Source organism: Thamnophis elegans, chromosome 1 (assembly GCF_009769535.1).
Source record: "Thamnophis elegans isolate rThaEle1 chromosome 1, rThaEle1.pri, whole genome shotgun sequence".
In the NCBI taxonomy this organism is placed as follows: Eukaryota; Metazoa; Chordata; class Lepidosauria; order Squamata; family Colubridae; genus Thamnophis; species Thamnophis elegans.
In genome coordinates this window covers 5079784-5094430 of record NC_045541.1, presented here as the reverse complement: position 1 = coordinate 5094430, position 14647 = coordinate 5079784, and the positions used below count along the sequence as shown (strand labels likewise).

Below are 14647 nucleotides of genomic sequence, written 5' to 3'. Positions count from 1 at the left end.
CAAATTCTTGACAACAAAACCGGCACTAAAAAATAAATAAGGTAAAAGTTCCTGGGGATCATAACCAGCCCCTTCCACTACCTTCCCTTCTGATACTGTAACTGGCAGGGTTTCTACACTCACTGGAACTAATGCAGCTTTTAAAAATGAAATGACAAGGGAACACTTTAACACCAAGAGAATCATGATTTTGATTTAGAGGTTGAGGACAATTGGAAGCATGTGGGGGCTCAGAGGGCATAAAAGAGGGGGAAAGAAATAGCAATAGCAGTTTGACTTATATACCGCTTCATAGGGCTTTCAGCCCTCTCTAAGCGGTTTACAGAGTCAGCATATCGCCCCCAACAACAATCTGGGTCCTCATTTTACCCACCTCGGAAGGATGGAAGGCTGAGTCAACCTTGAGCCGATGAGATTTGAACCGCTGAACTGCAGAACTGCAGTCAGCTGAAGTAGCCTGCAGTGCTGCATTTAACCACTGGGCCACCAGTGGTTAAATGCATTCAACTATGTTGTTTTCACACCCTCTTCGTGGTGTCTCTAAGCAAATTAATAATGCAGATCAGCATTCCTTGATTATTGATATCTTTCTTTTATCTGGACACGTCAGGTAATCTGAATGAGTGGGAAAGATTATGCATGGGGTAAGGTAAGCAGGACGTGCATCTCTAATGCTCCTGCAATTCAAAGAAATGATGGAACTGGGTTGGATTCCTTTCAGTTATCCAAAACCTAACCTGCAATCCCTGAGGCGTTCTTCTGCGTGGCCCCCTTTTCTTCTTTCATTTTTCTCAATTGTATTGTGCCTGAGTGGAAACACATGGAAATTCACATGTCTGTGGTTTCACAAAAGGATCTTGTGTTCCACTGAATTAAAAGCAGCTCAGCTCATTAATGGCTGTTTTTGGAGACTACTTAAGCTACAGTGAGAGGACTTCGTAAAAGATCGGCCATATCACACTCAGGGCCGGATTTAGATGAAAAGAGGCCCTAGGCTATTCCACTTATGAGGCCCTTTCACCTCCCATTTTTAAGTTTGTAAATTACATGAGAGACAATAAAATACATCATTACTGTGATATATATCAATATATATCAATATATATAGCTGGCCTCCCGACGGAGGGCGGCTCTGCTCTGCGGCAAAGGCAGCGAGGCCAGCCGCCTCCCCTGCTGCGCTCAGCTACCCGGCTCGGCCCCCTCGCCCTCACCTGCCTGGCCGCTGGTGGGCTCCGCATCGACCGGGCGGCTACTGGGAGCGGCCGCGCCTCTCGCCCGACCGCCGGTGCCGGGAACGTGGGCGGGCTCCCCAACTGCCGCGGTGCTGGAACGATCTTAACCAATACATTTTTATGTTTGTTTATTAGTCATATGCGTAGAATTTCTCCTTATTTTCGGTTCAGTGTTTTAGTGTTCACTGTTTTTAGAATAGTGTAATTTTAATTTTGCTAACAATTTGAATGTAGGGCCCCTCTTGATCTTGAGGCCCTAGGCTGAAGCCTAGTTAGCCTACAGGAAAATCCGGCCCTGATCACACTACATACCTTAGTGGTTAGGCTTAGCTTCACAGGTCAAAGCTGAATAGTTCTGTTTTATCAATTTCTTTCATTTACATTGATATTCTCTGCCTTAGTATATACAAGATTGATCCTCCACAGAAAATCTGTAGACTAGAGTATGGGTTGTTAAAATTACTATATGCCAATACAAATTACCATCTGTATTGGCATATAGTGAGAGCCCATTTAAAGTAACTTTGCATTAGCTAAATAAGTAAAGAATTGTTGACATGAAACATTTCATATCTGTCAAGAATATGAGGTTCAAGCACTCTGTGCTGGTGTGTAAATGACAAAATAAGAAAGCCACTTCTTAAAAGCTTTTAATGTTGCTTCTTTGCCTTTAAAAGCATATTTGGCTTTGTGCTACTTGTGACTTTAAAAACTTGCTGTTCGCATTTAGTTCCAATAAAAATGAAAGCCTGTGCGGAATATTCCCTGCGATAGATCAAGCACAAGGATTTCGGGAGGAGGAACCACAGCTTGATTTCTTCAGCTTAATTTGCATTTTTTTGCAACTGGTGTATAGAAACCTGAAGCTAATCCTCATATTTTATGCTTTGAACACCAAGGCTGTGATGATCAGATTTAGCAGCCCGGTGTAGGCGATGGCGTTTTGTGGTTATTCATATATTCTCCTTCAAAAAGGCTCATTCCAACCTAGCAGAGTTGGATGATAGTCATTCATATTTCATACCAGACTGAAGATGAAAAGGTCTGGAGGTGACACAATATTGCCGCATTACAATCTGGCCATTCATGTCTCATTTTCACATTTCCCCAGTGCGGTGTAAAAGGAAACACCCTTCCCCCACCGCTTAGCTTCATTTCTTCCGTGCTGCTCCTATAAATCACATTCTTGGAGAAAAGATGGCTGACTAGGGGAGGATGACTATGAAATTTGCTTCTGGAATACATTTTGACAGGCAACCTGTGGTTGTTGGATAACAGAGGGTTTATAGGGAAGCCTTCAGTTCTCATATTGATTGGCACACTAATTTATGTTGATCAGTGTGGCATCTGACCAGAGTGGGTTCCTACCAGTTCGCACCTATTCGGTAGAACCGGTTCGTGAAATCTACCGAACCGGTTAGAAGAGGTTCCACCAGTGGACCCGGAAAGCAGGCCACACCTACAGAAGAGGGTCCAAAATTGAATTAGATATGATTATTCTACACTATCATGCTCCTATTTATAAAACTCAGTGCCTCTGTGAAAGGTAAGGATGACTCCTGCGTTTGTGGTGCAATCAGAACATTGCGTGTGTTGAAGTTGTTTTAACGCAAACCAAAGATGCCTTTTAAAAAACAAGTTTATGTTGTATTCTGATGCATGCCAGTGCTGTGTGTGAGGGAATTTAAGGTGGTTCTGACAAGTGTCGTCGGCATCTTCATATCCGGTCACATGGGCGGCAAGCCACTCCCATCCAGTCACATGGGCGGCAAGCCACTCCCACAAAGGAGGCCACACCCACAGAGTAGGTTCGAACAATTTTTGAAACCCACCACTGCATCTGACTATCCAAAGGATAGGATGCAAACTTGTTTTTTAAAAGGCATCTTTGGTTTGCGTTAAAACAACTTCAACACACGCAATGTTCTGATTGCACCACAAACGCAGTAGTCATCCTTACCTTTCACAGAGGCACTGAGTTTTATAAATATGAGCATGATAGTGTAGAATAATCACATCCAAGGACCAGTGGTGGGTTTCAAAAAATGTTGGAAGCTCTTCTGTAGGTGTGGCCTGCTTTCCGGGTCCATTGGTGGAACCTCTTCTAACCGGTTTGGTAGATTTGACGAACCGGTTCTACCGAATAGGTGCGAACTAGTAGGAACCCACCTCTGCTCCCCCCCAAAAAAGCCAATTTAAACATTTCATTTTATGTACAATGTTCCAGGAAAAAAAATTGCATTACTGTTAAAGGCATTTGAATCCTCATTTTGAGCCACTTCCTGCCTCCTGGAGTGATTCTCATTCCCCTTACACCCCCCCCCCCTCAAAGAAGGTAAATACAGGAAGTATACATTGAGAATACATTGCAAAATAGATGTGTGTGTTCTAGTCCATGTTTTAGCCGAAAGACCCCTGGAGTTTTATATTGAGCTATAGACATTTTATACAATCAGAGGCATTTGCAGGGAAATATTTCTCTCTCTTTCTCTCCCCCACCTCCCTCCCTCTCTCCCCACCTCCTTTTCACATGGGGCCAGAAAAACTGCCAACAAATACAATAGGAAAACTGCCAACAAATATAGTATGCAACCATAAGGGAAGGGAGGGCATAGGGGATAGGAAGAGCAGGAGGTTGCCTGATTAAGCTTATTAAACCAGACATCAAAAAGCCAAAAATCAGCATTCTGTGTTTTGCTCCACAAATACAGGTAACAGGGACCCATGGGTATCATGTTTATTCTTAACCGAAAAGGAAGGTTGTGCTTTGATCATAGTTTTGGACTTTGCTATTAACTCCGATACCCAAGTCCCTTGTGAGCAGATTGGATTAATAAGCATATGACTAGGCACAGGTCTTTCGAGACATGGAGTGCATGTATCAGGCAGCTTGAATCTATAATTTCCAACATTTAAGGGAAACCCAAAAGTGCTCTTAGTTAGGCGGACTGCATCAAGGACAGTGATATCTGTAGAAATTTGTGTCTTCAGCTTGGGTGGGTTGGGGCAGTAAATAATGTGATCAAGAGATTGTCTTGGGGATTTTTAGCAGTAATAATTTGTGGCAAAGGCACCATTAGGAGAAACAACGAAGAGGCTGACACTGTAGGATTACCTTTACTTGGAAGAAATACAGCAAGTAATTCAGTTTGGATCTTGCTCTCAGTACAGTAGCAAGGAAAATGTTCTTTTTCCAAAGAGACTGGAGCCCTAGGTAACAATAGATACTTCATTGTCTTTGAAATAGCATAATTGGGCTAGGAACATTTGGTTTGATTTTTGTTGCCAGTTACACATACCTAAATCCTGCTGTTTCTGGAGGAATCTTTAGTCTTTGCACATCTGTTTGGAATTAGGCACCTGGCTGAATCATAGTGTGCCTAATGAATGAATTTAGCCTAAAGTTGTGATGAGCAGGAAGGCTGTTAACACTTTCCTTTGAAAAAAAAATAGTGTTTGGATTATTTATCAGCTGTACAGAAAGGATTGAAAAAGATGATGCCGTCACAAAATTCTTCCCGATCTTGTTCCACCAGTGTAAATGAGAAAATGTAAGTTGCTAAAATGATTGGCATACAACACCACTTCAAATAAGAATAACCCCCTCTATAACTTTCACACTACAAAGGAAGCTTGAATCAAAATTAGTGTGAAAACCAAGGAAACAAGACAGAGAAAAGAGAAATCACCACATGGAATAAGTCAACAGAAGAGGTGGCTGAAGGGGCGAGGAATTAAACCCATTTCAGAGAAACGACTTTGTAGAAAGAAGGGGACGAGGCTGAAGTTGCAAAAATGTCGAAGAGCGAGGAATAAGGACAGGAATGAAGTTATAATGGGTCTCCCCTGTCTTGGGTTCTTAGATGGCATGCTACAATGTCATCTTAGGTGGGCTGACTCAACATGGAATGCTTTACAGCGGTATCAAAATACATCTGCGTGCACATACATATGGATATTGGCAGAGGTGAAAGCCACTCACGGCAGACACCGATACATCCAGGCTTCCTGCGGAAAAGGATATCTGGTGACTGCCGCGTAAGGGAAAGATAGGGGAAAGGGTGGCCTGTTGAGGATAAAATCTCATATTAAAAACACATCAATCTTGCTTGCCAGAGTGATCCGCAGTGTATCTTTTGATTTAGCATTTCTGTTAAACTCTAAACCTCAGTTATCAGCACAGATTTACAAGCATATATTCTTTGTTGCCTTGCCACTACTTTGCTACCCTTGAGGGCAAGAAAGTGCTAATTATGCTAACTACCTTGCCTGTGGCACGACATAACCGCGAACGTCAAAAGCGCGCCGACAACACCGCGGCGCTAAAACCGCGATGTCAAAAGCGCGCCGACAACAGCGCGCCGACAACAGCGCGCCAACAGAAGCGCGATTTAACTTAAGGTAAGGTTTAGGGTTAGGTTTAGGGTTAGGGTTAGGGTTAGGTTTAGGGTAGGTTTAGGGTAGGTTTAGGGTAGGTTTAGCGTTAGGTTAAGGGTTAGGTTTAGGGTTATTTTTAGGGTTATGTTACAGCGCGCTGCTGTCGGCGCGCTGTTGTCGGCGCACTGTTGTCGCACGGTTTTGACGATGCAGTTTTGTCACCGCGCTTTAGTCTACCACGGTTTTGTGGTGGAACCACCTTGCCTGCTTCCTCTGACTTTAGCATGAAGTTAACAGGGAGTCTTCTCAGTAGCACTGAGCTCCTCTCCCCCACCACCACCACTAACCAGCTGTCACAAGCTGCATGACCTGATGGTTGGAGAGAATGCAGCCATCATCCCCTTTGCCACTCTCCTCTCTGGTGAGGTGCTTGCATGTGCTCTTGAGTGGCAAAAGGAGGCCCTGGTATGCGTTTAGAGGCATTAGTTCTACACTAGGTTAGCCTTTTTGCCCAAGGCTCTGCACGATACTTTCTTCTCACGCTCTGTGTTAGAAGAATGGCTCTCCCCTGCTTTCATGCAGAACACAGGTTCACACAGCGGCCACAGCAGTCGTGATACATTGGTTCTGGCAAACTATTTTGGCCCCGGGATGACTAAATTGTTTCAAACAGAGGAAACATCTGCATTGTTTCTTTAATCCTAGCTCCCCTGGAATCTGAGGGAAATGTCATGGGATCTCCAAACAACGCCTTGCCTGAAATCCCAGGATTCTTAACCTCTCAATTGTTTTAACTTTTACTTTACAATCGGTGTCCGTTAGGTTGGCAGTCTCCTTAAGCCACATCAAAGGGATATATGTGAAGGTACATACAAAATTTAGTGATTCCTGTATCCCCCCCCCCTAAAAAAGCACAAGAGAACATTATGTGAAAAGTTGATCGTTTGTGAAATGCAGAGATCATATTACAAACACCACCAGCACCAGCAATAAAAGCTTTTCTGTTGTCTGGTGAGATCTATTAGAACTCACCTGTTAGAGGGATAGAAGAAAGAGGGGTAGAGGGGGTGGGAGAGAAGATTGGAGGGAGGGTGAGAAGGGAGGGAGTGTATCGGGAGCGAGGAGTGGTAGAGGGGGAGGGGAAGTAGGGTAGAGGGGAATGATGGAGGGAAGATGGAAAGTTGGAGGGGGGCGAAAGTAAGGGTGTACAGAGGGTTGAAGAGGTACATTGGGTTTCTATTTTGGGGGGTATTATTGACAAGAGGAATGGCTGTGTTTATTGTTTAATGTTACATGGCCCCGGTTGTGCACAGTATATATGTGACTGTACGAAAATGGAAAATGGAAAATAAAAACACATTTACATAAAAAATAAAAAAATAAAAAAATAAATAAAGAACTCACCTGTTTAGAGGTTCCAGATGTAAAAAGGTCCCATGTTTGTGCCCCCTCCGTGATGCTCTCTCGCCTCACTTCTGGAACAGCCTGCCTCTAGAAATTTTCAACTGTCCCTTCCTGAACGTGGCTTTAAAGACAGCTATTTAGGAATGTTGCCCTCCAAATGATGACACGTCATGCTTTTATGCTTACGCCGTCAATTTTCTGTCTTTTAATAGTATGCTGTTAATTGTAAATTGCTGGACTCTTTGGAAAAGGAACAGCAAATAAATTGAAGTAATAAAATAAAATATGGCGACAATTTCTTGTATAATTTTTTTCTTTTTGGTCTTTGTATTAAACAAAGGATAAATCAAAAATTGCTGCTTCTTTCCCGAGCTATTAAAAAGTAGAAGAAAAAGGGGGAAGAAATGGTCCATATGGTAATTAAGGATTATGACCATCTGGTAAGACAGGAGTTTGTTCAAATAATTCTGCAACATACGTTGCATCAAGTCTTATTCTTATTAAAATGTTTTTCCTTGTCTGCACATGGACATAGAAGAGAAATGACTGGCATCTTTTCTTGGGTGGATTATAATTCCATGGGAGAAACCAAAGTATTGTACACCAACAACACTGGTCTTCACTTATTAATTTGCCGATTTGAATCTGCATTGCCAAAATTTACTGGAGACAATAATCATTACTGCTTACGCCCGCTTTGTAAATATTGAAACTCAAATATAAATGGGTAAAATCTGTAGTTCAAGTTATTTTTGTTTGCATGCTCTATTTTAGGCAAATGCAGCCTAGATTTTAGGAGGGTTTTGAGCATCTTGCACTTCTGGGAATTAAGCCAAGGTGCTTCAGATTTGTCTGCTCAAAACCAGAAGTAGTTCTTATTTAATTGATTTGTCTGGAATTATATTTTTAAGTTGCTGTTGCTGTTACAGTAGGACTGAATGGAGTTTCATCCATCCAGCTTAGCACTGCCAATCGCACAGGAGGAAAAATGCTTTTTTCTAAACGTGGTGCCGAGTTGAAAATTATTCTTAGCCATGGCAAAGAATTCAAATGGAAAAGTAATTATTCCACTACTTTGTATTATTACATAATCAATTGCTCACATTTCCTATCTGTTCCTTTCTATTTTGCTCAGTTTTACGCAGTGAAGCAAGTGTAATATTGAGAATGTCTCTTTCTCAGGTATTTCAGGCCAACACGGATGCTTCTGAAGTGGTTCTGAACAAAATCCATGCTCCAGTGCTGACTCGGTTTGTGCGGATCCGTCCCCAGGTTTGGCACAGTGGAATCGCCCTTCGACTGGAGCTGTACGGCTGCCGAATTACAGGTGCCTGTCCCTTTCTTTTTTTTTTAAATGTACTTTTTTATTTTCCACTTTCATAACATATCATCACATATATACTATTACATAGCCAATATCCTATTGTATTAAGTAGTAATTACATCAGTTCCTCTTGCCATCAACGCCCAGAAAGATAAAAACCCATTATTTGCTCTTCTGCTCTCCGTACACCTCTTTCTTCTACCTCTCTCCTACCTCCTTTCTTCCCTCCATCATCCTTTCCTACTCTACTTCCCCTTCCTTTCTCCTTCTCCTCTCTCTACATTCCACTCCTCCTTATCCTCCTCATCTTCCCCCCTTACCCTCTCTCCTATCCCTCTCTTCCTATCTTTCTTCTCTCCTCTGTTTCCCACTCTTCCTCTCATTGGTGTATTTCAGCTTCTGAGCGAACTCCATTCTATGTTGACGATATTTATGCTTCCATATCAATATACTTAACATATCTTAGTTTTAAAGAAAAAATAAGAGAAGACAGTATACATGTGCAATCATATTACATTAAAATCTAACACCCCTCGTCAAGCCAAATATTCATCCCTCCCTCCCCCCCCAACCCCCTCCAACCTTTCCTCCCCTGACTTCCCAGAACCCATACACGGTATAAATCTTTAACAAAAACAGTCTAAAATATATTGGAAAAAAGAATAGAAAATTGATAGCATCTTTACATTGAACTTAGCTCCTCCTTGCTAAGTGCCCATCCTTTTCTGTCGCTAAAAAAGACTCACAGTTTTCTGCCTTTGCTCAACCCTACAAACTAACCTAGTTGCGGTTGGTGTCACAACTATGGAAGCTTCCTGTGCAGAGAAATGTTTTGAGATGGGCGCTTCAGATTATTTCATTAGTTTTGGGAAGGGGATACATATGACTTAGCCCCAAACCCCCACAAACCAAACCATCCTAGTCCACCGACTACATTCCCTTTAGAACCGAGGTGGCGCAGTGGTTAGGGTACAGTACTGCAGGCCACTTCCAGCTGACTGTTATCTGCAGTTCAGCGGTTCAAATCTCACCGGCTCAAGGTTGACTCAGCCTCCCATACTTCCGAGGTGGGTGAAATGAGGACCCAGATTGTGGGGGCGATATGCTGACTCTGTAAACTGCTTAGAGAGGGCTGAAAGCCCTATGAAGCGGTATATAAGTCTAACTGCCATTGCTATTGCTACAGATAGTTCTCACTCATTGATGGCAGAATGACAGTTGTAAGTTATGCTAGTTGTTAAGGTGGCCATACCCAGACACATGAATTTTTTTTGCAGCGGTCACTAAGCAAATCCATTGTCTGCAAGGAGCATTTGTTGCCTGAAATGAGAAGTAAATATCAATTTCTGGCAACAAACCAACCAACCCCAAACCGTTGTAAATTGACCATAGGGGGAGGGGAGGGGGAAGCCATCAGATTGAATTTGGATCATCAGTAGTACCTAGCAGTGGTGGGTTCCAGATCCTGTCGCAACCGCTACGCTGCGCACGGGCCGGGCGTCCTAGTCGGGCACGCACACTGCACACGCATGCACAGGCCATTGTCCTGCGACACCCAGTTTCTCGGCGGAGGTTGTGCAGGCGCCACATGCTGTGCGCATGTGCAATTGGCCCAGTTGCTTCAAAAACAGGTAAGGAATGCTGGCGGGCGAGTGGGCCAAAATGAGCCACCATACCGGAACGGTGGCCGCTGCTCCCGCTACCACTGGTACAGCTGTTCCGGGCCGTACCATCCGGAACCCACCACTGGTACCTAGGGTGTTGAAGCCCGAGTAAGTCCTCGGACTTACGAATGACAGCTCGTCAACAGCCAGGCGCGCCTTATCCAATCAGGCGCGACCTGCAAGTTGCCGGGCTGTCATACGCGCGGCTATTGGTCCTCCCGTCTGACAGCTCTATATAAAAAGCTGTCAGATGGAGGAAGGGGGCCGGTCTACTACTGTTGTTCGTTCTTGCCTGCAATAAACGTTGTGTTACTTACGGTTACCTCAGACGCCTCCCGCCTGGTTCTTTCCACGGATCTAACACAGGGAGGTCTATCATAGGAGGCTAAAACATATGAAGAACGGTTAGAGGAACTGGGCATGTCTAGTTTAATGACAAGAAGGACTAGGGGAGACATGATAGCAGCCTTCCAATATCTCAGGGGTTGCCACAAAGAAGAGGGAGTCAAACTATTCTCCAAGGCACCTGAGGGCAGAACAAGAAGCAATGGGTGGAAACTAATCAAGGAGAGAAGCAACTTAGACCTGAGGAGAAATTTCCTGACAGTTAGAACAATTAATCAGTGGAACAACTTGCCTCCAGAAGTTGTGAATGCTCCAACACTGGAAGTTTTTAAGAAGATGTTGGATGTCCATTTGTCTGAAATAATGTAGGGTTTCCTGCCTAGGCAGGGGGTTGGACTAGAAGACCTTCAAGGTCCCTTCCAACTCTGCTGCTGTATTCTATAACTTTGAAATGCCTCTGAGTGACTGGTTGTAAGTCAAGGACTATCTGTACTAAGACCTTGCCTCTGGAGGGAAATTCTCCATGAAACTTAACTAGTATTGCAAGAAAGACTTACCAAAGGGATCACAATAGGAACCCAGTTTACAAGTCTTTTTTTTCCCCTCAAAGATTTCCTGCATTTTTAGTGTTTTTAAAAGCTGTGCATTCTTTTAGAAACTCCAAAAATGTTTGTGTCTCCTTAAATTATCCTGAAATGCATTTTTTTCTTCAACCTGCATACTTTAAAAAAATGCAAATGCAGCTGCTGAGAAAGGAGATGATATTTCATATGGTAATCAGGGAGAGAGGTATTACAGCTTTCTTTATCTGCTGTGGTCCTATTGCAAATTGCTACATCAAAGCTTTATATTATATATGGGAAAATTCCCATTCCAGTGGCTGCAGCTTGCTTGTTTTAAAAAAAATGTGAAGATTTATTAGGGCGGTGGGCAAGTTTGTGTTTGAGTCATTCCAGCATTAAAGTTCAAGGCTATGCATATTGGGCTTGTGGTCTTCTTAAATACCCACATGACAAAGGTTCTGTTAGCCTCATGGTTCCACCACAAAACCGCGGACAACAAAATCGCGGTCGACGAAAGCGCGTATGTGACGTCATCACAGCGCGACGAAAAAGATCGAAAAATGTAAAAATAAAGCGAAAACCTTACCCTAACCCCCCCAAACCTAACCCTAAACCTAACCCTAAACCTAACCCTTAACCTAACCCTAAACCTAACCCTAAACCTAACCCTAAACCTAACCCTAAACCTAACCCTTAACCTAACGAAAAACCTAACGCTAACCCTTAACCTAACCCTAAACCTAACCCTAAACCTAACCCTTAACCTAACCCTAAACCTAACCCTTAACCTAACCCTAAACCTAACCCTAAACCTAACCCTTAACCTAACGAAAAACCTAACGCTAACCCTTAACCTAACGCTAAACGTAACGCTAACGCTCTAAACCTAACCCTAACCCTTAACCTAACGCTTACCTTTCTGTGAATCGGCTTGCTGTAATTTAATTTTTATTTCAATTTTTCGATCTTTTTTGTCGCGCTGTGATGACGTCACATACGCGATTTCTTTGACCGCGCTTTTGTGGAACACGGTTTTGACGGGTCATGAGCCTCATCAGGCACTAAGTTTTACCTCCTTACCAAGTAGCCCACAATCAGCCTCATTGGTTCAAAAGCTACCATTTTAGGGAACACAAAATTTGTATTCACGTTCTGCAATGATGTTTTGTATCCCTTGGGCCTTTGTACCAGGAGAACAGTGTCAAGGCTTTATTGCATCTCTGGGGGTTTCCAGGCAGACATGCAATCATACGGTGTAACTAAGCATTGCTGCTAATCGGTATTTGAGCACTTAAAGGTCTGTGTTTCCTAATCTTTTTCTTGGAAGACTGACACTAAGTGAAGTGTGGAAAATGCCCAGAGTTCATACTGGATTTTGCACAACACGATTGTCCGGTACAAATGTTGGAGAAGAAGGAGAAGTAATTGGCCTATGCAAATAATAGCAATAGCAATAGCAGTTAGACTTATATACCGCTTCATAGGGCTTTCAGCTCTCTCTAAGCGGTTTACAGAGTCAGCATATTGGCCCCAACAACAATCCGGGTCCTCATTTTACCCACCTCGGAAGGATGGAAGGCTGAGTCAACCTTGAGCCGGTGAGATTTGAACCGCCGAACTGCAGATAGCAGTCAGCTGAAGTGGCTTGCAGTACTGCACTCTAACCACTGCGCCACCTCGGCTCTTTCACATGAGGCTGCAGCCATGAGATGATCAGAGATTTAATGACCCTTCACCCTATCATTTTTACCTGATTTAGAAATGTAGAGCCATTGCATCTTGATTTTTATTTTAATTGTTTTACATAGCGAAGGTATTTCAAATGGCTTCTTGGCTCAACTGGCATTTTGAAATCTGGGAATTCTGGGTCAGGACATAAGTAATGTTGCAGTCTCATGGGGATGCAGGAATCCACCCCTGCTGGAGTCCTTAATACTTTCTGAGCTTGCTTGTTTTCTTGCAAATGTTTCATTAGGTAACATCATTATTGGTACCTATGAAAGCCATTATGAAGCAAAGCAAAGCAGCCTCAAATATTTTGCAATCAACTTCAGCACCTAGAAGTTGATTGCAGTGAGCATTATTCTTCCTATGTCATGGCAGAATTTTTTTATCTCCCACCTGATTTCGCATAGTAGCCATTTCTATGCTCACTGCTGCTCCTTTTCATACAGATTCACCCTGTTCCAGTATGTTGGGGATGCTTTCGGGACTTATCCCCGACTCTCAGATCTCAGCTTCTTCTACCAGAGAATATCACTGGGTTCCTAGCGTGGCACGCCTAGTCAGCAGCCGCTCAGGATGGTTCCCACGCATCCCTCAAGCCCAGCCTAGTGAGGAGTGGCTGCAGGTAGATCTGGGCCTCCCGAAGAATGTGAAAGGAGTGATTATCCAAGGAGCCCGAGGTGGGGACAGCATCAACGTGGCGGAGGCCCGAGCTTTTGTGAAGAAGTTTAAAGTGGCCTACAGCATGGATGGGAAAGAGTGGCATTCAATACAAGATCCCCGGACCATGCAGCCGAAGGTAAGACCTCTTCGTTGGAATGTAATAGGGAGCTACTGGGCACTGGTACTTTTTCCCCCTTTTATTTCTTCTTCCTTTCTGGTGAAGTTTATTATAGCAATAGCACTTAGACTTATATAGTGCTCTGTAGTGCTTTACAGCCAGTGGTGGGTTTCAAAAAAATTTGGAACCTCTTCTGTAGGTGTGGCCTGCTTTCCGGGTCCACTGGTGGAACCTCTTCTAACCGGTTCAGTAGATTTGACGAACCGGTTCTATCGAACCGGTGCAAACCGGTAGGAACCCACCTCTGTTTACAGCCCTCTCTAAGCAGTTTACAGAGTCGGCATATTGCCCCCCCCCCCAAACAATCTGGGCCCTTCTTTTATCAACCTCAGAAGGATGAAAGGCTGAAACAATCTTGAGCCTGGTGAGATTTGCACTGCCAAACTGCAGTCATTATGGCTGTTTACACCAGTGGGAGCCTTTGCTTCAGGAGACATGATCACTTCGAAGGGTCTTTGTTCAAATCACAATCCTACTTGCAAAGCCATATGTTTCACACTTGTCTCAGTATAAAAACAATCTTATTCTATTTTGGTGATTAGGGGTTAAGCAATAGTTCTCAACGAGCTGCTTAAAATTGACATGATTGAAGTAGCATAAGACCATTTAAGATGAATGTGTGTTTCAAAAGGATGTGGGGAAGAGGAGGGCTCTTATCTATGAATGTACTTCCTCCTCCTCCTCCTCCTTTCCTCCCTTCCTTTCTTCCTATTTAGCAGTAGGATCATCTTCCTGTAGTGGAAAAGTTGGAACACTGAGAAGCTGGAAAGTGTCACCTATTTTTCACTTCTTTCTCTCTTCCCTCGTATAGCAAATTTACACTTGGGCCTTTTCATTTCGGATTGCATGTGAAGATCACACGTGGCTGAATATGTCTTTGAATGCCCAACAGCAGCCATTGACCACTCACTGTGCATAGAAAAACAGATGTTAGAAATAAGCACCAGTGAGCCAAGCAACAGATGTTGGGGAATGCTCTGTTGGGAGATTAGAAGTCATGACGTCTATGCCGAGGTGGCGCAGTGGGTAGAGTGCAGTACTGCAGGCCAGTTCAGCTGACTGCTATCTGCAGTTCAGCGGTTCAAATCTCACCGGCTCAAGGTTGACTCAGCCTTCCATCCTTCCGAGGTGGGTAAAATGAGGACCCAGGTTGTGGGGGCAATATGCTGACT

At 43.6% G+C, this 14647-nt stretch overlaps 1 protein-coding gene across 1 annotated transcript in view; it reads left to right on the top strand.

Moving 5' to 3' along the window:
* The window catches only part of NRP2 (neuropilin 2), a 157782-nt gene that overhangs the window by 31137 nt on the left and 111998 nt on the right, over window positions 1–14647 (top strand). Inside the window, 2 exon segments of the mRNA XM_032234293.1 lie at window positions 8196–8340; window positions 13084–13433. Coding sequence (XP_032090184.1) covers window positions 8196–8340; window positions 13084–13433 — 495 coding nt within the window.